The sequence below is a fragment of the Monodelphis domestica genome, chromosome 7, assembly GCF_027887165.1.
Source record: "Monodelphis domestica isolate mMonDom1 chromosome 7, mMonDom1.pri, whole genome shotgun sequence".
NCBI classification, from domain to species: domain Eukaryota; kingdom Metazoa; phylum Chordata; class Mammalia; order Didelphimorphia; family Didelphidae; genus Monodelphis; species Monodelphis domestica.
The window spans coordinates 256170166-256196795 of NC_077233.1; the positions used below are offsets into that span (position 1 = coordinate 256170166).

Genomic DNA, 26630 nt, shown 5'->3' on the forward strand with positions numbered 1-26630 from the left:
TGTAAGTTGCTTGACCTTTTAATGATTAATTTAACCTTTTATACATACTTAGCTTTTGTATTAGATCTAAAAATTGACCTAGAGTAAGGTTCTAGCTTTACTATAAGGTATGAATTAGGGACTTTCATTGTTCAATCAGGAGTTTGCAACTTTATATTCCCCTAAGGCACTGTCTGAGTAGGGTGGAGTAATTTAAAAAGTTCTCAATACATTCCTGATCAAGTAGCTCCATTGTTTAAAAAGGGAAAAAACTTAACCAAATCTTCTAAGGTATAGTCTGAGCAGTTTTAAGATTCACACTTTGTATCTCACTCCTCATGTGGCAGACAATTAAAAGAGTATTAAATTTGAAGAAATGAATAATTAGAATGATGCCACCAATTGTTATAAACAAGCAACAACAACAACAAAAAACCTCAACCAAGTCCAAAGGTCCAATAGAATGTAAGCTCCTTCCTTTAATATAGTGAAAGAATGAGATGTACTTATTTTAAGAGCAGCTTTCCTTAGGCCAAATCAGGTTCCTTAATGTTTACAAGGATTACAATCAATAGACTACAAATTAGATAAGGCCCCAAGTGCTGATAAAATTTACTACCTAAGAAAATTCACTATCTTAGAGGCATGCACAACAGAAACAATGAAAGCTTGAATCCACTTTTACTTATATCTCATTAAAACTGATCAACTAAAAATGTAAAGATGTAATTTTCAGTTTCTGAGAAGGAAAGCAAATAGCCTGCTTCCTTTTTTTTTTTTAAAGTATGATTTCCTTCCATTCAAAAACAATTTAACAAACTTCTGTTAAGTAGTTACTGGGCAAAACACTGAGCAGTGTAAAAGATTTAGATGAATCATTGTGCCCCTCATGGAGTCTACTAGGAGAACCAGGAAAAAAAAAAGAGAGAGAAATGTAATGTAAGTTATTGTATGGTAAGTGTATCAGAGAGGCACAAAGTACAAACTAGCAATGAAAGGCTGATAACTCACAAAACAAGGAATCTGAACTGAATGATGCACAAGGCACAGGCAAATAGGGATGAAAAGCCAAGACCTGGCTTTAGGCAAGTTGTTTAACTACTCAGAGCCTGCAGAATACTGTAAAATAAAAGTGTCTGCTAAAATCTGGTTCATCTGACACAGACTGGTTGTGTGGCCCCTGGCGAGTCAAGTAACCTTTCAGTGGTATAAGAGACAAAAAGGCACTATCTGTCACAGGGAGAGGCATTTTCCTTACTGGAAGTTCCCTGTACTCACCAGGTCACAGACCTAGTCTGCAACCCTAGCCTATGGGGCTCTGAAGGATTCCTAAGGAGCTCTCAAGCTCCAATAGTCTAAGAATGACATCAATCCAGAATCGGATTTGGAGAACTTCATTCAAAAACTGATTCAACTTAGCTTAGTAGTTAAAGACATGGATGGAGGCTGTAGAAGACTTGAGTTCCAATTCCATCAAAAATACCGGCAATATCATTCTGGACAAGTCAATTAGGTTGTCTAAGCTTCAGACATTAAGAAGAGGATAATAAAACCTATGTTACAGGGTCCTATGAACATCAAATTAAAACCTTAAAATGCTAAAGAGGTATTATTAATTAATTTAGGTTAGAAATGAATTTGGAGTTAGAAATTTAAGCTTGGAAATTGTTTTCTAGTAGTATACAAGTCAGGCATGAGAAGAAACCTTTTATGTTTACTTGGAACAAAGATCTTTTTTTCTTTCATTTTTAATATACTTTGGTTAATAAACACCAAATAAATGAGCATTTCCATATACATTGCAGAACATGAGGAAAATATTATTCTCCTGGTTCTGTACATTTATGTTTCTCCAGGTTTTCCTGTAACTATTTTTAAAAACATTTTAGTGTCATAATAAAAATACTCATTCATACATTAAAATTTGTTCAGCTAATCTCCAATTCTTTACCACTATAAAAAGAGTGGCTTTTTAATATTTTAGGTCATTTTCTTTTATGTCTTTTGGGCATATAACCATATTAGTGGCATAGCTAGGTCAATATTTATGTACTTATGTTAGTCAGTCAAAAAACATTTATTAACAACCTACCATGTGCCAGACACTATGATATGTAATTTAAAAAAATTAAAAAGATAGCTCCTACCCCCCAAAGAAGTCACAATCCAATAAGAGAAGGTGACATGCAAACAAATATGTACAAATAAGCTATATATAAGATAGAAAGGAAACAATTAAAAGGCACTTCCTAAATAAGAAAGGAGTTTAATTGGGTCTTAAACAAAGCCAGTAGGTAAATATGAGGAGACTAAGATGGTTCAGTGGATAGAACATGGGGGCAGGAATCAGAAATGTCTGAGCTTAAATCCAAGCTCAGATATTTAATAGTTGTATGAGTAAACCTGGGCTGGTCGATTAACATCTGCCTCAATTTTCTCATCTAAAAAATGGGGATCACAAAATAGCACCAACTACCCAGAAATGAAAGGAGAGTTAATTTTTTAATTGTTAATTTTAACTTCTATTCTTATACAATTTGCAGAATAGAATTTGAATGATTGCTATATTTTAATGTTGATTAGAAATGGACTATAATACAACCAAAACATAGTGGTGAGCTGAGCAAGTACATTTAAAAATGAAGTCATGGGCATGAATCTTCTATACACTTTTGTTTGAAGAAAATTATAAAGTCAACAAGCAGTCATGAGATGGGAGAGCAGAGAGAACAGAGAGTTGTTAAAATGTAGGAAAAAAATGTTCGTTTAGATTAAAAATGGACAAAGGGGTTTATTTTGCAGCAAGAGAAAAATGGTTGGTGGATAACAACTGATGAAACAGGAGAGCGCTCAACAACATTTATTCTTTCAGCCTGTTACTCTTCCTCCACTGCTGATATGTACATTTTCACTGTTGGACTCTTTTACAGGGGTCTTTCAAAGTATGTCTTCCGCTAATGGGGGTAAAGCCTTCTCAATGTTTATATTTGCTTTTGCACTAGTTTCAAAAAACCTAATACCATGCTCCCTTGCAATCTGTTCTCCTTTTTGTTTAGGTACAACTCTCTTATCTTCCATGTCACGCTTGTTTCCTAGCAGCATCCTTTCCACATCTTCATTGGCATGCTCATCTATGTTTCTAAACTATTTGCTGATGTTTTCAAAGTGTTTCCCATTGGTGATGTCATAAAATACTTTGCTCAGCTGCTAGCACAGTAACATTTAATGAAGGTTCCCTCCCTTCCACCTAGAAAGTGAATTCCTTAACAGCAGAAACGGCAACTACTCTGAACACAACAGGTGCTAAATATATGTCAGCTCAATTGTAAGGGCTTCCTGAACTGATGAGAACGTCAGCCCCACTCCCAGCCATATAACTCACTTGGTAGACACAGTTCTAAATTGCTTAGAAGAATAATTGGAACAACAAACTCACAGCTCCACCAAACAGTGCACAGTACCTCTTTTCCCACAGCTCCTACAACATTTCTTATTTCCCTTCTCACCCTTTACCAAAAGGTGTTAAGTTGGAACTTTGCAGTTGCTTTAAATGTACATTTCTCTCACTATTCATGGTTTGGAGTATTTTTTCCCCACATGAATGTTAACAACTTAAACATCATATTTTAAAATTTCCTGTCTGTGCCCTTTGATTACCTATCTACTGGGAAATTGTTCATGTTTTTAAAAAGCTCTTTATAGATCTTGGAAATGAAACTTTATCTTTATTCCTTTTTTTTAAACTATTTTTTCATGTTTATATGATTCATGTTCTTTCCCTTTCCTCTTCCCTCCCCCTTTCTGGAATCAATAAGTCCTTCCACTGGGTTATACAAATGTTATCACTAATACCTATTTCAATATTGTTCATTTTTACAATAAAGCAGTCTTTTAAAACCAAATTCCCCAATCCTATACCCATATAAAAAAATGAAAAGTCATATGTTTTTCTTCTGTGTTTCTACTTCCACAGATCTTTCTCTCAACGTAGATAGCTTTCTTTCTAATAAGTCCCTTGGAATTATTTTGTAGAAGCAAAGCCAATTACATTTGATCATTCCACAATGTTTTACATTCTGTGAACAATATTCTCCTGGATCTGCTCATTTCACTCTGCATCAGTTCATGGAGGTTCTCCCAGTTCATATAAAAATCCTCCAATTCATCATTCCTTACAGCACAATAGTATTTTATCACCATCATATTCCACATTTTTTTCAGCAATTTCCCAAATTAGGGAACCCCCTAATTTTCCATTTTTGTCTCCACAAAGAGCTCATGGTTGTGAATATTTTTGTACAAACAAAAAGAGATTTTATCAAAGAAATTTATTGCAAAGTTTTCTTCCCCTCTCACTACATGTGCTAGATAACTATTTACCTACTTGCTAATGTTATTTATTTTAACACTTTTTAGATTAATCAGCATTATTTACATGTTCTCCATAACTTTCTTTAGATAATCACCAAAACAATAAATGAAGCCTTGAATTCTATCATTTGCCAGTTTCTGAGGTGTGTATTAGCAAGGGGGACTTTAAAGAAGAGGAACCAATGTTTAGCTATTTGGGGATTGAATGCAACATGACATTTTCTTTCTTCCTTCCTTCCTTCCTTCCTTCCTTCCTTCCTTCCTTCCTTCCTTCCTTCCTTCCTTCCTTCCTTCCTTCCTTCCTTCCTTCCTTCCATCCTCCCTCCCTCCCTCCTTCCCTCCTTCCTTCCTTCCTTCCTTCCCTCCTTCCTTGCTTCCTTGTTTCCTCCCTTTCCACGAGTTGAACTGTTCACCAATGGAGTCAGTCTGACTAGGCTAAAGGGCAAGTCAGATTTCCCTCAGTCTCCTACTTGAAATGATGGGATTTTGAAGTTTCCATTCTAATACATGGACTCTGATTCAAGTTCTATTATTAATTTTGAGGGTTTGACCTAGGGAATCTTCTTCAGAAATAAGCTCTGGTTCCCCTAAGGGAAAAAGAGAGTCTTTATCCGAAAGACTGCCACCAATTGGGAAATGAGATCTTCTATTCAGGCAAAGGATTGAGAAATTTTGTGTATATTCATAGCCAAGTAGTTCTCCCTTCCAGCTCCAAAGAGCCCAAAACCAGAAGAACCTTGGTTTTTCTTCATAACTGCTTTTGAGCCTGGCTGGAATTCTATCCCATCTCCCCAGGTATTGTGGGGTTCCATCTGCTCATCTTCTGAGGCATTTCTTCAAAATTCAATTTTTATTTGCTTCTGGTCATTCCCTTGTACACAGGTGTAAATGCTTAGGATGAAAATTTTAACGATCAACTCTCTTGAGCCCTTTGAGCAGGCTCTAGGACATCTCTGAGCACAGGACAGGCAGGAGGATGTCCAAGGGCTTCAGAACCTCAAAGATGGAAGAAGGACCTGATAGCCTGCTAATTTTAGATGTACTGAATATCCTTCTGCAGAAACTTCCTGATTTTATGGAATGAAAACTGTTCCCTTTATCTTCTGTGATTCTCTAGTGTAGTCATCATCTTTTCCTTTATACATAGATCCAATGGGGAATTTCATTTGTGCTCCTCTAATTTGTTGTGACATAAACACTGCTATGAGGGCAACTTAACCCTTGGGAGCTTACCTTGGTAAATTAGTTGCAACACTGGCCTATAGACTAGATTATAGACTACTACTAGATCAGCTTACCCAACAGTTTTTATTGTATTCTGGGCCTTATTCTAGTAGCTGGTATCATTGGGTTAAACCAACACCATACGAATACTGTGTTTGTTTCTGTGTATTGTGTATCCATCTAATGCATTCCATTGTTAGGTCTCTATTTTTAACCAGTACCAAGCAGTTCTTTTTTTTTTTAAATAGGTTCCATCATTTCTTTCCTAACTTCTTTTTTTTGCCATTTGAACAAATTTATTTAGTCAATTTAGAACATTATTCCTTGGTTACAATAATCATATTATTTCCCTCCCTCCCCTCCACCCACTCTTCCCATAGCCAACAGGCAATTTCACTAATTACTTGTGTCCTTGATCAGAACCTATTTCCATGCTGTACTTTACACTATGATGTTCATTTAGAGTCTACATCCCCAACAATATGCCTTCAACCCATGTATCAAGCAGTTGTTTTTCTTCAATGTTTTTACTCCCACAGTGTTTCCTCTGGATGTGGATAGTGTTCTTTCTCATAGATCCCTCCAAATCGTTTGAATCACTGAATTGCCACTAATGGAGAAGTCCATTACATTCGATTGTGTCACAGTGTATCCATCTCTGTGTACGATGTTTTCCTGGTTCTGCTCCTTTCACCCTGCATCAATTCCTGGAGGTTGTTCCAGTTCCCATGGAATTCCTACACTTTATTATTCCTTTGAGCACAATAGTATTCTATCACCAACAGATACCATAATTTGTTCAGCCATTCCCCAATTGAAGGGCATCCCCTCGTTTTCCAATTTTTTCCACCACAAAGAGCGCAGCTATTAATATTCTTGTACAGATCTTTTTCCTTATTATCTCTTTGGTGTACAAACTGAGCAGTGCTATGGCTGGATTCTTTCAGTCTCCACTTTTCCCACTTGTTCTACAATATCAGGGCAGTTTTCTGAATAATTTCCTGTAGTATTATGTCCAGGCTTTTTCTTTTATCATGGTCATCTGGTAGACCAATGATTCTTAAATTGTCTCTCCTCGAACGATTTTCTAAATCCTCTGTTTTGTGAATGAGATGCTTCATATTTTCCTCAATTTTTTCATTCTTTTGGTTTTGTTTTATAGTGCCCTGCTGTGTTGTGAGGTCACTTAATTTCAGTTGTTGTAGTCGGGTTCCTAAAGACTGGATTTCATCCCTGGCTTTATGGTCATCCTTTTTCTTCTGGTCAGATTTTCTTTGGAAGTCATCGTTCATCCTCTTTACCTCGTCTTTCATCTCCTTTGTCTCATCTTTCATCTTTTTTGCCTCATCTTTCATCTCTTTTGCCTCATTTTCCAGCTGGCTGATTTTGGCTTTCAGGACACAATTTTCTCATTTTAGTTCAAGTGCCTCTGTTTCCAGATGACTTATCTTAGTTTTTAAGTTCTTTTCCCAATTGTCTTCAGCTTTTCTTAATTGTGTTTTGAATTGCATTTTGAGTTCTTCCAAAGTCTGTATCTAATTCACTGGGAATTCTGATTCATCATTTTCTGATCTCTCCCCCTCTTGTCCGTTTGCTGAATAGAAGCTGTCTATTGCAATTTTTTTCTTCTTTTTCTGTTGTTTGCTCATATTTACCCCTTCTTTGATCCCCGTATTTGTCTGTGCTCTTGCTCCACTCATTTTTTTGTTTTTGGGGGCTTCTGTCAGTCTCCCCTCTTGGAGAGTTGACAGATGATCTCTCGGTGTAGTCTCTGGGGGAGGGTTGTTGTGAGTTTGAGCTTCCCTGTCCTCTGAAGGCTTTTGATTGGATTAAAGTCCAGCAGTCAATGAGGAGGGATGTGGAGCCTGGCCTTGCCCAGTTCTGAAGTCTTTTGATGGGATTAAGTTCAGCTTGGGTGTGCTCTGAGTCTAAAACCTCTTAGAAGGCTGGAGCAAATATGGAGAATCTCCATAGCTCTGGCCAGGCTGCCAGGTCTATGCTCCCTCTCTAGCTCCTGCCCAGCCATCTGTGTTTGACGCTCTGAACTTGGCACAGCACTACCCACAAGGTACACCCTCAAGACTAGCACCTTTGCCTGCCCAAAAGTTCCAACTGCCACTGGAGTCTCAATACTTTAGGTGGGTAGAGGGAGGAGCTCTAGGACCTTCCTTCTGCCTTCCCCTTAAACCCAAGTGTTCTCAGACTCCGTCTTTTCGGGGGGCATACCTTTTGAATTAAGTCCAGCCGGAGGGTTCCTTGGCTCTTTCTTGTTGTTAGGTTTGATTTTCAGTACCCTAGGAGCATTCAGTTTGTGATCAGTAAGGAAGGGTATTCAGAGGTCTGAACTTCTACTCCTTCTAGGCCGCCATCTTGACTCCACTTGCCAAACAGTTCTGATAACTACAATTGGCAATCTGATGCTGCTATATATCCTGATTTTCTCCCTTTTTTTTTATTCACTATTTTCCATTAGCTTCTTGACCTTTTGTTCCTCTAGATTTATATGGCTGCCTTTACCCCTAAGCTTCATAAAGAAAGCATTTAATTATGTGATTGGTGAGGTACTAAATACATAAATTTAAATAGTATGATCACTTTAATTATATTAGCTCAGTCTAACTCAGAGGATCTCATATTTTTGTACTTATTTATGTCTATCTTTATTTCTGCAGTGGTTTTAAAAAATACTTATTTACTTACATGTTACCAATTACACATTATGACAATTTTCCACAAGAGTTTTCCTAAGTTATATGATTGAACTTATCTCTTTTCCTTCGTTCCCTAATGCCCTCTGGGTGCTGGCAGGCAATTCAATCTGTTATAAATGTATCATCATATAAAACATTTCCATACTGTTCATTCTTGTAAGTGAATAATCTTATAAAACCAAAACCCAAAAACATAATCCCAAATATACAATTGGAAAATCACATGCTTTCATCTGCATTCCAAGTCCAATAGTTCTTTCCCTGGAGGGTGGATAGCATTCTTTAAGTCCCTCAGGATTATCCTGGATCGCTACATTGCCAACAATAGCTAAGCCTATCACCAAATTGCTGTTAATATGTACAATATTCTCCTGGTTCTGCTTATTACACTCTGCATCCATTCATATTTTGCAATGTCTGGTTGCTATACTGGTAAATGATATATATTCTAGCACTGATAGAATATTTGAAGTTTTGCAAAGCAGTTTACATAGTTTAGCTCATTTGTTCCTCTCAACAACCCAATGAAATATGTAATACATTATTCCCATTTCACAGAGCTAGTGTTGAGATAAGAATGAAATTTAGGTCTTCATAATTCCTAGTTCAACATTCTCTCTTCTAAGCAATGTAAATCTTGAAATTTCTCAGACTTGTGAATGTTAAAAATTTCTCCATCGGGGAATTCTCAATTGGAAAAATTCCCTACTGGAAACATTCCTCATTTTGATGTGAGAACTCGCCAGGATCAGAAATGGGAGGACCTCTACTCCACCCATACTTAAGACTGCTTAAGGGGAGAAAACTCCTTGCTAAACAATGAAAGTACTTGGACCCATGCTTATGATGAGGCAGGGAGTTCTTTGAGCCATGCCTGTTTTTAGAATTGATACAATGGGATGCTAGGTACCAATAAAGGTCGGGCAGGTTTTCTCTTGATGGGATTAGTCGACACAGCTGTGTTTTCTCTGGTTCAGACTTACTAAGGGGATTAGTTGACACAGCAGCATTTTCTCTGGTTCAGACTTACTGAGGAGATTAGTCGACTTACCAGGAATTCAGATGGGCTGTCCTTTAGGAAACATCTACAGTGATTGGTAGATGGAAGAACTTAGGGGAGGTGACATAGGGAAAAAAACCCTATATAAGAAAAGGTATCTCTTAAGCAAGGGAGGCTTGGAGAGCCTTGGAGATAGATCCTTTTGGAGGAGACCCTTTGAAGATCTCTTGAGAAGAAGTCCCTTGGGAGGCTGACTCTGGCTGGAACTCCCTCTGGGGAGACTCTTGTTCCCCAGACATCCTTGCTTAAGACAAATCTTGTGGTGAGTGATAAAAAACTGACTGATTTTCTCTCTCTCTTAAGACTCAGGTCTAGGCCATGTTGGCTTAAGGCCCTTCATACTTATACCTTTTTCTCTCTTTCTCTCTTTCTTTAACTCCTCATTGTATTATTAATTAAATTCTCTATAAAACCCAGTTGACTTGGGCATATTCATAATTTGGGAATATATTCCCTGGCGACCACCTTATATTTGATTTAAAAACCAAGACACTGTAGTGAAACATATTTTCTGCAGTCAAATTTACTCACCCTCTCTTATATCTATCACAATTTATATCTTCCACCATATTAACTCACTACAGTTTACAACATCAACCATTTTAATTATTACAGTTTATGGCTCCCACTCTTTTAACTGCCACAGTTTAAGCCAAACAACTATTTTAAATGTTACAGCAACCAAGCTGTCTCTATATGTCTTGTTAGGTTGGAACCTAAATATTTTTTACAATCTGTAGCTATATTGAGTGGAACTTCTTTTTATTCCTTCCTGATTGGTTTTATTGTTAAATATGTAATTTCTTGTTACTTTTACTGCTGTTATTATTGTTTTTAAGTTGTTTAGTCCTATCCTAATTCTGTGGCCCTGGATGAGATTGGTTTTCCTTCTTTCTTTCTTCCTTTCTGTCATTTTTTTCCTTAAAACGTTTTAATACAATTTTTAAAAATTATTTTCTGACATTTTGTAATCCATATTCTCTCCCTTTCCTCACTCCTCACGATTGCAGGAAATATGATATAGGTTATACATATACTATCATGCAATACATATTTCCATGTTGTAAAAGAAGGTATATGTTGCTTAAGCAAGAAAAAAAAAATTCATGAAGGAGAGAAAGTAAAATGGGACACTTCAATCTGCATCAGACTCCATCAGTTCCCTTGATGGTACTGAATAGCTTTTTTCATGATTTCTTTCTTGAATTGTCTTAGATCCTTGTATAGCTGACAATAGTTAAATTACTCACAGCCAATAATTGTACATTATTGCTGGTGCTGTGTATAAGGTTCTCCTGGTTCTGCTCACTTCACAATGCATCACTTCATAAAAATCTTTTCAGGTTCTTCATGATCGTCCTATTCACCATTTTTTTTTTAGCACAATATTATTCCATTATGAGTATATGCCACAATGTATCCAGCCATTTCCTAACTGGCATCCCTTCAGTTTCTAATTCTTTGCCACCACAAAAGGAGCTACTGTACGTATCTTTGTATGAGGAGGTCCTTTTCCCCTATATTTGATCTTGTTGGGATAAAGACCTGGTAGTGGTATTGCCAAGTCAAAGGGTAGGTACAGTTCAAGGGCCTTTTGGACTCAGTTCCAAACAGATCTCTAGAATAATTGTATCTGGATGGCGTTTTCTTGACAAAGATACTAGACTCATCTGACACTTCCTTCTCCAATGGATTAAGGCAAACAGAGATTAAGTGATTTGGCCAGGGTCACAGAGATAGTATTGACACTCCATTCTTCCTGACTCCAGGACCAGTACTCTACCCACTAAGCGATCTAGCTATCTGATGCTACTTTGTTGATTATTGAATTATTGACTATATCAATTAATTTTTAGTGGACTATCCATGAAAAGTAATCATTTAGTTTCCTCTTTGCCCATGCATATTTTTCCTCCATTTCCCCCTTGTCTTATGGGTATAATCAGAATTTTTAACACTATATTTCAAACAATAGTAGCAATCAATAATGGGCATCCTGGCTTTACCCTTGCTCTTAATGAAAGGGTCTCAAATTTATTTCTAATACACATAATTTTGGCTCTATAAGTTGCCATGTTATGGGAGGGTCCAATGGCAAATATATCTTCATATACTATGTTCTAAACAGAATTAGTTAGATGTTAAAAATAAAGATGAAAGCATATGATTTATTACTTTTTTATTTGGGTATTTGTTTTGGGGTTTTAGTTTTATAAGATCATTCACATACAAAAATGAATAATACGGAAATATGTTTTGCTTGATAATAGATATATAACCCAGATTGCATTGCTTGCCAGCTCTGGGAAAGGGAAAGGGAAAAACTTATGTGGAAATTTGTTATTAAAACAAAAAATATCTAAAATAAAAATGAAGCTTTCCTTTTATATTATAAAATCACCATCATTATTATAATATCTGTTTTGAAATATAAGGAACCCTGGTGGGTAGAGATTTCAGACAAAAAAAAAATTAAATGCTAACTGAAACAAATAAAAGGTTTTCTTCTTGAAAATCATGGAATAAAATTTTGTTCTTTGAGATACAAGAAAAAAAGGAAGGTGAAATGAGAAAGAAAAGGATGGTATATAGAAAAACACATGTGTTGGCTTTTTTGCAACTCACTATAATATAAAATATGCTTACTTGGAGTTAGGAAAACATGGATTGAAATTCCATTTCTGACATTAACTTTGTTGCCATTAGCAAACTATTACTTAAGATTTCTGAGATTCAATTACTCATCTGTAAAACAGGGATGATGATGATGATGATGATGATGAAAAAGGGCACAATTACCCCAACAAAGTTCAAATGTGTTAAAACACAAAAAATATTTTAGAAACCATAATGTGTCCTATTAAATGCTATTTCTATTACAATTCTATCTTGATTTAGCCATATTATTTAAATGTCAACTAGCAGCATTTGCTTCAACTTACTGTATCAACAGGATGGAAGCAATCGTTGGTTTTGTTCTTTTTTTTCCTTTTATCCACAAATGATTGCAATTTCTAAGTTGATTATGATCCTTTTGGGGAAACTGGTTTCCCAATAGGATTGAAGTGGGATATGTATAAATGGAGATTTTGAACCTCTGACTTCATTCTCCAGAAGTCCTTAGTATTTCCCAAAATTCCCTATAATCTCTCCTGCATCTCCATGTTGGTGAGATCACATCATTGGTATTTAAGTGGATGTATGCTCCTCCCATGCACTGTTTTTGACCTGCGACCAGGCTGAATTCAGGCAGTTCTTTTGATTTAGTTGTTATTAATTAAACTTTATAAAATATAATATTTAGTTATTGTATATTCATTTTAATCTTTATGAACCGAAATCCTCATTTCCAGAAAAATAAATGTTACGAACCAAAGAGGCATAGAAACACTGGAAATACTTAGGCATGGGAGCACTGAATTATTAAGTGACAATCAGCACTGCTTTCCATGTGGCCTTTAGGAAATCTTTTCTTGGAATTCAAACATTGGCAAAATGAATTAAAGTAATTAACAAGTTTTATGCATAAGTTTATTTTTAAATTTTTATTGGGGACTTATTTTTTCTACTATAACTATAAACCGGTGAGATTAGTTTTGTTGCACTGATAACAGTACTTAGCAATTACATCACATAGAAGTCAGGAGACTAAAGTACCAGTTTTCTTTTACACATGGTCAAGATTCTAGATGAATACAGATGAAAAACTGTCATATATTTTAGGCTCTAAAGAGTGCAGGCCCTTGTTCTCAAAACCAAACATTTGTTAAAGGGAGGAAAAACTGACTATATGAAAAATTATGATCAAACATACAACCATCCCCACAAAAAAGGAAGGACACTGCGGGTCCCAAATACATACCTCATATTCAGAAGTGTTCACTGTCAGTGATGGAACTAGAGCAAATAGCTCACTTAATGTCTTTAATATAAGAGGCCGTGTGTCACAACTCAGCTTTGGAGAGAGGGCACTCCATGTGGAACGAATGCAAACAACCTAGAAAGGAGGAGAAGAAAAGAGACTCATTAAAAAGATTAATCCGAGCTCAATAAGAAAACCATTGAGCTGAAGGTTTTTCTGAAAACATAAAGGAAAAGACCAAAACTCCAATATTAAGTTGTGCTACATTAGCAAAAACCTAAATATAAATTAAACCAAGAGAAAGAGAGACTAGGTCAACAGAGACTTGGGGAAAAAATAAGTTTTCTCTCTGTCTCTCTTTGGCTCTCTCTGTCTCTGTCTCTCTTTCAACTTCACATTATCTACAGATGAACCAACTATTCTTTAGGAGGATGGAGGGAAATAATACTGCCTCTCATCCCTTAGGTCATGCTTTCCTACTTCCTGATGCTTTTCCTGCTCAGCCAAGGTGCCATTCCTTGACTTGACATTTATATTATAAATACATCTCTCTTTCAAAGTATGTTGACATTTCAAAATTGCTTCTGAGTGCCCTTTTATCAGAATAACCCAACACGTAGAGTATAATCCATTAACCTGGGAGATCTCCAAGTCTGACATAATTTCAGTCTCTTCACTGTAGTATTCATAATAATGAATCCTCTCCGCTGTTAGTGCCTCAGCCCCCTGAAATTACCTTGTATTTACTTTCTATATACATTTTTAAGGCTATCAATCAATGTGTCTAAATGCTATTTTGCCCAGTAGAATACAACTTCCTTGAAAATAGGAACAGTTTCATTGTTGTCTTTCAATAACCAAATCTTGAGCATGAGTTTAACTGACCTTTAGTATTATTTTCATTTACATTATTGTAGTCACTGTGTGTGATGTTTTTCTTGGTATTGCTTTCTTTGACCTGTATCAGTTCATACATATCTCCCAAAGTTTCTATAATTTTTTTAATAAAATTACTTAATAAAACTAAGTACCTAAGTACTTACAATGGAAATTAGTGTCATTATTGTGGGTAGTGTTACATATTCATTTTCTCATATTACTTGAAGTCAAAAGAAGCAGAAAGTCCCTCAAAATATACAAAGGATCCAATCCATTTTTACTGACACAAGATTACAATTAATCTGAATGTTCACACTGAGGGATTTTTTTTTTTCTGGAGGGATGATTCTCCCCCCGCCCCCCATTTATGTTTCCTCTCACCAGATGCCAAGTTAGTTTTCCAAGAAAAGCAGCCTCCACTAAAATAAATCAGATTGTTACAAATATACAAAACAGCAGTTTAAAGTGACAAGCTCACTAAAAAGACTGTCTGTCTCAACCAATAGAGCAAAAATACGATTCCCAAAATAAGCAATGTTTTTGCCAGTAATTCTTGTGCTGTAAGCATGGCTTTGTTCCTTTGAAGAGGAACAGATAGCTATCTTTTTCTTCATTGACAATCACAGCTATTTCTAGACATTCATGAGAACAGCTTAATTTTTTATCCAATGCTTCTTCAAACAAAGTACCAGTTTTATTAAAAAAAATTTTTGACAAGGGAAAATAGGTTCTTTAGTGGAAGAAAAACTTATTTGTCCTTTTATATGACATCAAAAGAAACTTCTTTCAAAATTAAGACACTTCAGTGCCCCATATCTTTCTTGATTGCCTTGACTCCATTCTACTTTTCTCCAAACTGTCATATTCTCTGCCCATCAAAAATGGATTGGGATCTACCATTTCTATGTCTTTGTTCAAACTGTTCCCCTATTCCCCAGATGTCCTTCCTCCTCCTCAGTAGTTGAATTTCTATCCATCCTTTTTAAGAAGACATATACTCATGTGAGGAAAAATCTAGGAAAGAGAGAAGCAAAATACTGTAGAGAACACCAAGGGGAACGTAAGAATGAGAGAGAAAAAACATTTTGAAAGAAAATTGAAATGGGAACCGCAAACCACTAAGAGAATAAAAATTAGACAAACTAAAGAAACAGATCATGAATCTGCAATAAAAATATAATAAGTGATCTTCAATTTTGGAGACAACTATTAGAGCTCTCTGTCAAAAGCAGAGAAGCTATCTATAATAACTTGGTCTTTTCAATTTAATAATAGTTTTTCTCCTTTAAAACAGGGGATCTTTTTAACTTGGTGTCTAGGAATCCTTAGATTTCAGGGAAATTCTCTGAACTTGGATGGAAAAAAATTACATATTTATTTGGTTTTCTCTGTAATCCTATTTTATGAATTTAAAAGTATCTTAGTAAAAAAGGGTCTATAAGTTTCACCAGATTGCCACAGATTCTAAATCACACACAAAAAAGGTTAAGAAATCACACTTTAAAAAGCAAACACCCTGCTTTAAAAAATGGAGATAATTCAAAACTTCACAATGACCAAGTATTAGAAATCCTGGGGTTTTTAGAAAGAAATAACCATCTGACTTTAACAGTCCTTTGAAGAGGAGGAGGAAAGTTTGAGTCTGACATGCACCCTGGGCATGACATAATTTCTATTCATTGGGGAACGACTAAAACTGTGGTATATAAATGTAATGGAATATTACTGCACCAAAAGAAACAACTAAATGACACATGGGAAGTCTTACATGAACTTATGCAGAGTGAAGTAAACAGAACCAGGGAAGCAAGATATACCATGACTACAAATGGAAAGAACAATGAAAGGAAGTTAAATGTAAATGTAAAATATAAAAGAGTTAAGAAAATGCCATCCTCCCAGAGATTGGGGGAGGTCTGTGAGTACAAAATACCACATATACTGTCGATATAATGTGCTGATTACCTTTGCTAAACTTCCTTTTTTCTCATTTCTCTTACAATTTAACATAGGATGGATTACTGCACAGAAGGGAGAAAGTTATCTTTAGAAATAAAAATGAGAGAAAAATATTTCACTAAGACTTTTAAAAGAACGGAAGAAAAAGGAAAAAGGAATCAAGTGGGTTACAATCTACATCACGGAGGCAGTGTACCTGCCCTAATCTATCAAAGTTTTAAAGTCAAATTATTATAATCAAGTGTGGAGTCACTTCAGGTATGTGGGTTTGTTGAAAGAGTATCTAATTTTTATAGCTATCATTTATTGTGCTTTTATTTTTATCTCTATAGTTTATTAAAATTTGTCATGACAGATCCTGAATATTCAGATCAAGGGAACAATCAATTTAATCTTTTTATGGTTTGGGTTTATTAAAGTTTCCTTTTTATTCTGCCTCACCAAATATGCTTATTTAAAGAGAAAGGGAAATTGACTAAATGAACTAATTCAAATTTAAAAAAAATAAAGAGAAAGGAAAACAAACTCTAACCCTATGTAGTCATAAAATGTCTGAAAACTAGTCAAGGATCAATACCCAAGAAGCTGGATTAATAGTAACCTGAAAGGACTAAAGAAGTATTTAGGCTGTGCTTGAATTGTTTTTATAAGTTAATTAGTCCTTTGGACAATGGCAAAGAAGGCATAGTCACTGAATGTGCAGCTGAGTACATGGGTACACCAGAAACCTAAAAGTAAGGATTTGATTTCAACTCGAAATGCAGAAGCAGATAAAAACTGGATCAGGAAAAGAGTCTGACACTGAAAAACAAGACACTTAAAATCTCCCTGCCTTATCCAGGAAAAGATGCAGATTTCCTAAGATAGTACATGGAGAAGAGTCTTCTAATGCAGATTACAGGGAACTCTAGGATCTGACAATGCTTCAACAAAGGAACTTATTTTTCAGTTCTATGGCTTTTTGCCTGGTCTCAGCAATTTTTAACAGATACCTTTGTATTATACACCAAAATGACAATGGAAAAAATGTCTAGAAAATATCTATAAATATGGAAATGGCTAGAGTCCATATTTTGTACACTAAAGTAGACGATGATCCCCAAATGATGGAAAATTTTAAATGCTCCTTTAAAGATTGGAAATCCATTATAATTAGCAAAAATACCCTAAGATCACAATTCCCTAAAAATATTTTTAGAACTCACAAAGCCAAATCGCTGAAAACTTTTTTTCCCCAACAGTCATGAAATTAAAAGCAAAGCAACCAGAATCTCAACCAGCAACAAAAATCCAACAGCATCAATCAAAGCTTTAAAAAGAGTTGAAGGGATTGTTATGAACCTATTCCATAAAGGGATTGTTATGAATTCCATTCCATTGAGGAATATAGTTTAGTGCCTTTTTATATTGGAAAATCAGCATGCTGTGTATCAAAAGTAATTGCTGAATTAAGCAGTCATTTCAATGGCCCCGAAAACACTTTAGAGAGCAATTTTAAACTGTAAAAATGAAGCTTTTAGGAATGCCTATTGAGTTAAGTCCATTTTACGAACAGACAGCTCCACGAATATACTTCTAGTATAACCAGGGTTGACAGCAACTGAAACTTAAACCTGATTATATGTTTGATGAAAATGACCTTTCTCTTCCCCTGCCTAACCAACAGTACACAGAGATGTTTAGGAGGCAGAACTGATCAGCCTCCTGTCGCAGACAAAGGCAGAATCAGTCTCTGAAACCAGAATAAGTTACATCAATATAGTTAGAGATAGATCAGTATTATATTAAGTTGAACTCCATAGGAACAATGGATATCCACATGAAGAAAGACATAGGGTCATCGGAACATAAGATTTAAACTTGGAAGAGACCATGAAGCTTAACTAAATCCAATCCCTTAATTTTAAAAATGAAGAAAACTAAAGCTCAGAGTAGTTAAATGACCAAACCAAGGTGACAGGGGTAGAAAGCAGGAACGCCAGAACCATTTACCTAAACAAAGGAAAAAATGAACAATAAAAGAGAAAAGAGTATTTAGGGAATGGGAAAATAAAGATAAAATGACTAGCCCAAGACTACGAAACTAGTTTATGGCAGAGTGAAGATTAGAATCCAGGTCTCCTGATGCCCAGTTTGATAATCTCTCCAGTGTTTTGTTTAAGCTCAAAAAGTTTTTTTTTTAATTTATTTCAAAGTTAAAATGACAAAAAAGATAAGACCTATGAATTTTCATAATAACAAAGTTTAAAGAGATAAAAGAGTTCTTGCTTAGGCACTTAAAGACCAAAAAGAAGATATTTTGAGAATCATTCTGCAGGTGAACCAACTATTAATGAGATAAAGTGAAATAATGTAAACTCACTTAATATTCCTTAGGAATGGCCATGCATTATAACTATGAATACTCCATTAAATTATATTTATTGGACCCATGAAAAGACCATATTAGGCAAAACACTACCAAAAATCATTAGAGCCATGGGAATGGTATTTTTAGACACATTTGAAGAACCATGATTTTAGTAAGTAGAATAATATTAGGAACATTTTATTTAAGGGTTCAAGGGAAGGTGAACATCTCTTCTTGGGATGTCCTTAAGTCATCTCAAATTCAGCATGTACAAAATAGAACTAATTATATTTCTTCCCAAACCACGCCTCTTATAAAGATCCCCATTTCTATTGATGGTTCAAGTTCACAATCTTGGCATTATTATATTTTATGTCATTCCCTCTCTCAATCCTATGCAGTCAGTTAGCAAGCTTCACTGATTCTACTTTTAGGTCTCTTACATTTGTCCTGCTGACTCCACTTATACAGCCTGTACACTAGTTCATGACCTCATGAATTCTAGCCTGGAGAATTGCAATGGTCTACTAATAAGGTTTCCTTTTTCTTATCCTCCCCATCGCTACTAAATTGATATTCTTAAAATAGTGTCTCTAACAAAAAAATTAAAAATCTGTCCTAGATTTTAAAGCTTTCCATAATGTGGCTCCCACATACTTTTCTAGACTAATTTCACATTACTTACTTTCATGCCCTGTATTTTATGATAAAAATAACCTCCAAGCTATCCCTAGTATATGTCATCAAACCCTCTACCTTCATGTTTTTGCACAAGTGGGCCCCCAAGATAGAGATGCTTTCTCTCCTCACCACAGACTCTTGGATTCCTTAGCTTTTTTGAAAAAATGACTTAAAAAGTCAGGTTTTTCTATTCCCTTTCCATCCCAGTTTTTCCCATTTTCTCTGCACTTAAATGACTTTGTATTACCTTATAAATACTCTGTATGAATTATATATATTTTTAGTGAAACCATGAAGAAGGGGAACACTTGAAGGCCAGGAATTATTTTGTCTTTGTATCTCTAGTATCCAGCACAACATCTGCACAGTGAAACTTCAATAAATATTTGCTGAATCAAAGGGTTAATCATTAAATTTGTTTCTTGAGCATCTGGAGAAAAAGCAATGGAATTGGCAATGGAGAAAGGGGGGTTTAAGATGATTGCTGGCATTATTATATTGGGTTTTGATTATGAGGGGTCGAGGAATACAAATGATAGCATTATGAAATAAAATCTGAGACCTGGGTTCAAATCTCTGTTCTGTAATTAATGTGTGGCCCTGGGAAAGTAATTTAATGTCTTCTGACCTGCAAAATGAAGAATATTAATACCTATAGCACCTTCACAGCATGGCTGTGAGGATCAAATAAAAAAGCATAAAATGTTTTGCAAACCTAAAAGCAAAAGTGACCACTTACAATGTCTGCTATAAAAACTATATAAGAGTGTGGTGGTACTGAGTTTCTGTAAGAAAGTCTTTCCAGACATTCCCCATTTAACATATTAACTTTCTCCACAAATGTGATGTCAGGTAAAACAAAGTGGGTGGTGGGGGTGGGGAGGAGACAGTTAATTTCAGAAGAACCAGCATTATATAGGAGAGCATATTTGAAATCTTAAAGTAAAGGTAAAAAAAAATGAAATTTAATTTTTAAAAGATAATGTAAGATCCTTGAGAACAGGGTCAATATTCTTTATTCATTTCTCCAGCCTAAGCACAACTCCTTTGGCACATACTAAGGGCTTAAATAATTTTTCATTAATTTAGTTATTAAAAGCACTTTAAAACTTTTAAAATAAGATTAACTTTGGAAGACATAAAAAATGGATAAATATTGATAGATGGCTTCCAGCTATAAAATATATTAAAAAAAAGGTGGCTACCTATTGGTCAATCCAACATGAGTAAAGAGGTCCTCAATAGTTATGAGGAAGATATAAATAAAGAAGTTGACTACCTTTCTGAGGAATGTATTCAGAATGCAATAGAAAGCCTTCTAAGATTGGTCAATCCTGGAGACACCCATACAGATAGGTGTAGGGACAAAGGATGATCAGAAAGATCTTAGAAAGCTTTGCTAGGGATTATGAAATCCTGGGCAAGAGACAAAAGACCTTATGGGTGCAGGTGGTATCTGCCTCCTGACTGCAGACTGAAGTTAAGGGTTTCAGAATAGAAAGGATGATTTCAGAAGTGAACAGCTGGTTGAGCAGATGGTGCCTGAGAATGGGATTTGAATTTCTGAACCAGGGCTTAAAATATAGTAATGATGGGCTTTTAGCCAGATATGGAGTATGTCTAACAAGGAAGAGTAAAATTATATTTGCCTGGACTCTCATGAATCTAATCAAGAGGGCTTTAAAATGAAAAAGAGAAGGAAGAAAACAGCTGCTGGATATCTACCTGCCAAGCCAGAAACCAGGTGCATCCCACAAGCAATGCACATGAAACCTGCATGCCACCTACAGCAATGCACATGCAGTCATCAGTAGGGGATAGTTAAACCCAACTCCTATGACGTAGAAAGTCTTCCAAAGTTCCAGTCGCTGAAAACAGCACCACACTGCAACCACTGTGATGACGAGACTCTAAACTTAGCTAAGCAGATTCTCGGATGATAAAACATGTATGTGGTCCATCACTGGGCATATAGTCAAAGCCACTTTGGGTCAAGAGATGCGGGCTATGCTCGGTGGGAAATAACATTTGAGAAATCAGGAAGAGCTCCATTCTACAAGAGAACATAAGGATAAGAAACCCTAATTGAAAAATTAGTAATTCACAAGGGATAAGAAGAAAGCCAGAAGCTAAGGTTCACAATGACCTTTTTATTCACTATATTTTTTTCAATACACCTAGCAAAGTACAGGGCACACAAATCATCGTGAGGAAATGTTTACTGATTGACAAAGCCTATATCAAACTTTAATTCCTTCAGGCTTTCTGTGGGATCCAATTTCTCACAAAGCAAAGTTATAATGGTATTCTCTAAAAAAATAGAATTCTCAGTTGGGGGTGGGGGTGGGGGTCTTCCTAGAATGGTTGTAGACCTCTATGACACTTCAAAAGTCTTTTATAAGGAAAATTCTCAGAAAGAATATAGATACTATCATTGCCCAGAACAAGGGAATTTGTTACTATGTAACAGTTTTCTTTTACTGCTGTTGGGGGTGTAGGGGTGAATTAGATATCCTATTTATCCTCTGGTGTTATTATTATCCTCATTCATAGAGATAAGGAGTTAGGTCAAGAAAGATTTGTTAACTGGCTGAGGATCATATGGCTAGCAAGTTTCTGAGGCAGAATATGACCTCAGGTCTTCAAGACTCTTGATCCACCAATATATCCACTATGCTGCCTAAAGTACAAATAATTTGTTTTTAAAAAGAGAAATGGAAATCTTAATCCAATGGGGGAAATTATATTGTGTAAGAATCACTGATTACAGAAACATTCCATTGTGAAAATTAATCACTGCTGTGCGATAATCTAGGTCTTCAAAGGCTAAGGAAGAAGAATTTACAAACACGTGGAAGTGAGGAAGCAGGTAAGTCTTCCTACAGTTCTGGTTATTACAAACTGGACTATTGTCCAAAGGAAAGCACTAAGGCTGATCACTCATTTCTTCAATCATTAATCAAGAAACGCAAGCCAAAAACAAAATGGTACTTACACATGTGCAATTCCCCTCAAATTCCTATCTATTTACAAAATACTGGAAGAAGTAAATAAGATGGCACATAGGAAACACTCTAATAAGCAATTTTTCAAGGATCCACTGATTCGTTCATTCATATCAATATTAATCTATCACTTATTGCCTTTATGACCTTGAGGAAGTCATTCAACCACTATGGGCCTTGGTGTTAATCTACAAAATGAAGGGACTGGCTTAGAAAATCCTAGGAGTTTCTTCTACATCTAGATATATGACTCTATAACATTCTTACTATAACAAAAACCTGAAAATATTAAGAACCAAAAAGTATGAGTAGCCCATGAGGTTTTCTCTGTGGAAAGGTAAAAATATTAGATTCAAACTATTGCCAAAGACTATAAGGCAACATACTTTCAAAGATGTCTGATTTATAAGCCCTTTATCATTCATACTGGTCTTAAGCAAAAAAGACTAATTTGGAATTAAAATTTACATATTAATATCTGCTGCTGAGGATGAAGTAAAGAAATGCTATCAATAATTTGACAAGATCCTTCAAATGAAAAGCTAATCAAATCCACATTCTTCAAACTATTTTCTATTATATGTTCATTCTCTTTGACACCCTGGTTGCCCTCTAACTTGCCTTTAACACAATATCCAAAGTCTAAAAAGAAAAATTACATATACTAGGAGAATTGTCTTCTTCATTCATTACATTGTTATCCTTTTAATTCAGCCTGATATATTTTGGAGGCTGTTAAAGTGAACTACTAACTCATACTGAATTTACTATAAGCCCAACAAAATCATTTCTGCAGTAAAATGCTGTTACTATAATATCCATATTATACTTCTAAGAATGATATTTAAAATTCAAGGATAGGATTTTAACATTAAACTTAATAAATTCCATTATTTTTCATTTTTCACATTTTAAAATGAGTTGTATTGAAGCACTTTGTTTTGCACTACCATTTCTCTCCTTCTTTCCCTGGAGCCATTTCCCATAACAGTATTTTTTAATGAAAAAAACACAGAAAGGAAGAAAAACAGTATAATTAATACACCAACAAAGCCTAAAAATATATGCAATATGAAATATTTGTCCAACTCTAGGGTAAGAATTACTTCTCATACTCTTCTTTCAAGAAATGCTTATTCTTTATAATATTGCAAAATTCATTTTTTAAATTTTGTATCATTTCATACAGATCTTTCCATAGTTCTCTGTATCTAGCACATTCATCATTTCTTCAAGCTCAGTGATATTTCATTACATTGATGTACCACAATTTGTTGTGCCATTCCCCAATCAATGGGTATATGTTTCCTATTTTATCATGAAAATATTATAAATACTGTGATACATGAATTTTTATATTTGGGGACTACTGGTCAACAATCAATAAATATCTATTAAATGCTTACTACATACTAGGCACTGTGCTAAGCTTTAGGGATACAAATACTGAAAGAGAGGCAGAGAAAAAGGGAAAGGGGGAGGGGAGTAATAGACAATGTGCCCTCAAGAAACTTATAGTCTAATGGGGGAAAATAACACACAAAAGGAAGAAGGTGAATAGTAGGGATTGAAGAAAGGTGATGGGTACCAGGCCCAGGTACCAATATAAAAAAGAAGTTCCAAAATTGGGCAGGTAGATGGGAAATAAGGAAATTATTTCCTGAGTCCTCTACCTAATTAAAGGTTTTGGAGTTCATGGTTCCACTTTTAAAAACAGAGGGGGCAGAGAGTGGTAATTTAGTTTTTCAGGATGATGCAGCTTCCCAGTGATGAGATTCCCAGCACATAGTGAAGAGAGAGAAAATCAAGTAGGAAATTAGGAAATTGCATCTTTTGGACCCATCTTAGCCTTATTATATTTTGATCCTGACTACTAGTAGTAGAAGGACAGAGTACCTAAACAGATATTAGTAAAATTAATTTTACTTTATATGCAGTTATTATTACAAATCACTATTAACTGCAATGTTACTGATGATTGGCGATAGTATTATTTTTATAGTTAATTCAAGTTTCTGTAATTATTTTTTAAAAGTAACATATTTTGATTCTTAAAGTAATTTCAATTTTTCTGTAGCACTTGGTAAGTTTACTATGGCTACTGACTTGCAAACTGCTTATAACCTAAGAAACCCACTTGGGAAAACACAAATAATTCCCTAGGATTTTTACGCAACCATTTTGCCAGCTATAGTGGCTCATTTTTCCAATTCCCATTCAGTAAAATTCAATAATTGACTACTACTTAGCCAAAGTTAGTTAAGATGAGAATCAGAGAAAAAAAGAAAAAGAGAATATAAAAAATGACAAAACAATTTCAATATTAACATGAGAGATCCACATCAGATTTTTGGAAGAACTTTTCTGGTTAACAAATGATGTAAAAGAAGATCCTTCAGAAGTCAATTCCTTTGTTTTATATTAAAATATGATTTTAATAAAAGTAAGGAGTTTGGGGGATATATATATATATATATATATATATATATATATATATATATACACATACACAAATACAGCATAAGGGAAGAAGGTAGAAAAGAAATAAAATCAAGTTCCTCACACCTGATACCAAGTAAATTTGGTTAAGATAACATCTTAACGTCACTTCGTGTTTTTAATCTTCATATATAATCCAAATAGCTTGAATTTTCAAGGTAGAAAAAATTGGAATAACTACTTATATTTATACATGCGGTTTCCCTCAAAAACATATGAGCTCACTGAAGTCAGGGACTGATACCTTTTTAAATTTGTGTTCCCATTGCCTAGCAGAATTCTTGGTACATATTAGGTGCTTAATATGTTTAACTTAAATATGCTTAACGTGTTTAATGATTATTTTTTTCTTTTTTTATTTAGTTTTTAATCTTATTTTTCCTTGTTTCCTTCCCTATTTCCTCTCCTCAATACTTGACATTATGAAATAATCAGCTTACAAAATATCACATGTACTAGCTGACTCAAAATTTAACTTATGGGACATTTCCCTTATTAAATTCAATGATCCATCACTTTACTAGTAGTACCACAACCCACAATCCCTCATTTCCTCTGTCCTCTACAATATAAAGCTTATATCCCAAAGAACTCTATACAAGCCTCAGAGAGTTTAAACTTGAAGTGTAAATGTCAATTTTAGAAGTCTCTTTTCCTAATTAAAAAGAAATATTTGTATTAGTATTCCTTATTACAATTACTTTCACTTGTGGAAAGCAAAATAGTTTCCTTGCAACATAGCCACTTGTAATATTATATTTTATTTCCTAAGTAAAATTTCTTGGATAATTTCTGAAGTAAGCCTTGCCTCTCTTCCAAGTCATTATTTTCATTGTTTAAATTTTGTCAATGTTCTTTTTATGACTATTACTCATGAAATCACCTCTACTCTCCTCACACCAAGTAGAGGAGGGCTTCCTTTATAACAAACACACAGTGTATCAAGCAAAATAAAACACACTGGCCTTGTCAGAAAATGTATGTATTATTCTGTAATTCAAAGTCATCACAACTCTCTGCCAAGAGGGGAGAAATTTATTTTATCATCAGTCTTTTGAAGTCATGACTGGTTGCTGCTTTGGTCAGAATTCTGGGGTCTTTCAAAATTGTTTCCCCTCGCGTGATTATTGTGGTCACCGTGTAAATTGTTTTCCAGATTCTATTCATTTCACAATGCATCCGTTCATACAAGTCCTTCTATATTTCGCTGAACCTTGTCCAATCTATCAACTCCCAGAGTGCATAAAATCCATTATATTTGTATACACAATTGGTTCAGCTGTTTTGCAATTGATGGGCACTTATTTTGATTCCAGTTCTTTGCTACACTCCTGACTGCTATATTCCTATACATATGCAAGTTATTCTCAGGAAAATTACTAGCACATAAGCTGAACGGGCTGCCCAGCCTAAAATAACAGCTGCCTCCTGAGCTCACAACGATATGTCATCAGTAGGTCATAGAGAAGAGCACGTCATCACAGGTTTCTTCCCATACAATGACTAAACGCATCTGAGGCTGATGAGCACCGGCCGGCGAAGCAAGTGAATGTGTGCCAAGGTCAGGGATTCTGGAAGAAATAATCATGCATTCAAAAAAGACTGCCCATGCATCTCAGCTACAGGTGCTCCCCAATCTGGAAGGCCAGTTGAAAAGTGGATCTAATTATAAAAAGTCAAATCAGAGTGGAGTTTTTTATTCCACGAGGCAGCACGTAAACCTCAAACCCCATTACTGCAGATTTGTCTTGCTGCTCACAAAGATGCTGGCACGAAGATAGGCATATCGAGGTGTCAGCACCTATGACCTACCCTACATGCAACAAATTCTAGAAAGCCAAGAGAGAGGAGAGAGGAGACAGGAGGGGAAGGAGGGAGGGAGGGAGAGATAGAGAGGTAGGGAGAGGGAGGGAGGGAGGGAGGGAGGGAGGGAGGGAGGGAGGGAGGGAGGGAGGGAGGGAGGAGGAGAGAGGAGAGGGGAGACAGGAGGGGAAGGAGGGAGGGATGGAGGGAGGGAGGGAGGGAGGGAGGGAGGGAGGGAGGGAGGGAG

General features: G+C 35.4%; 1 protein-coding gene across 1 annotated transcript in view; it reads right to left on the reverse strand.

Annotated features, from left to right (window-relative positions):
- The window catches only part of FOCAD (focadhesin), a 384441-nt gene that overhangs the window by 151283 nt on the left and 206528 nt on the right, over positions 1-26630 (reverse strand). Inside the window, 1 exon segment of the mRNA XM_007498068.3 lies at positions 13208-13342. Coding sequence (XP_007498130.2) covers positions 13208-13342 — 135 coding nt within the window.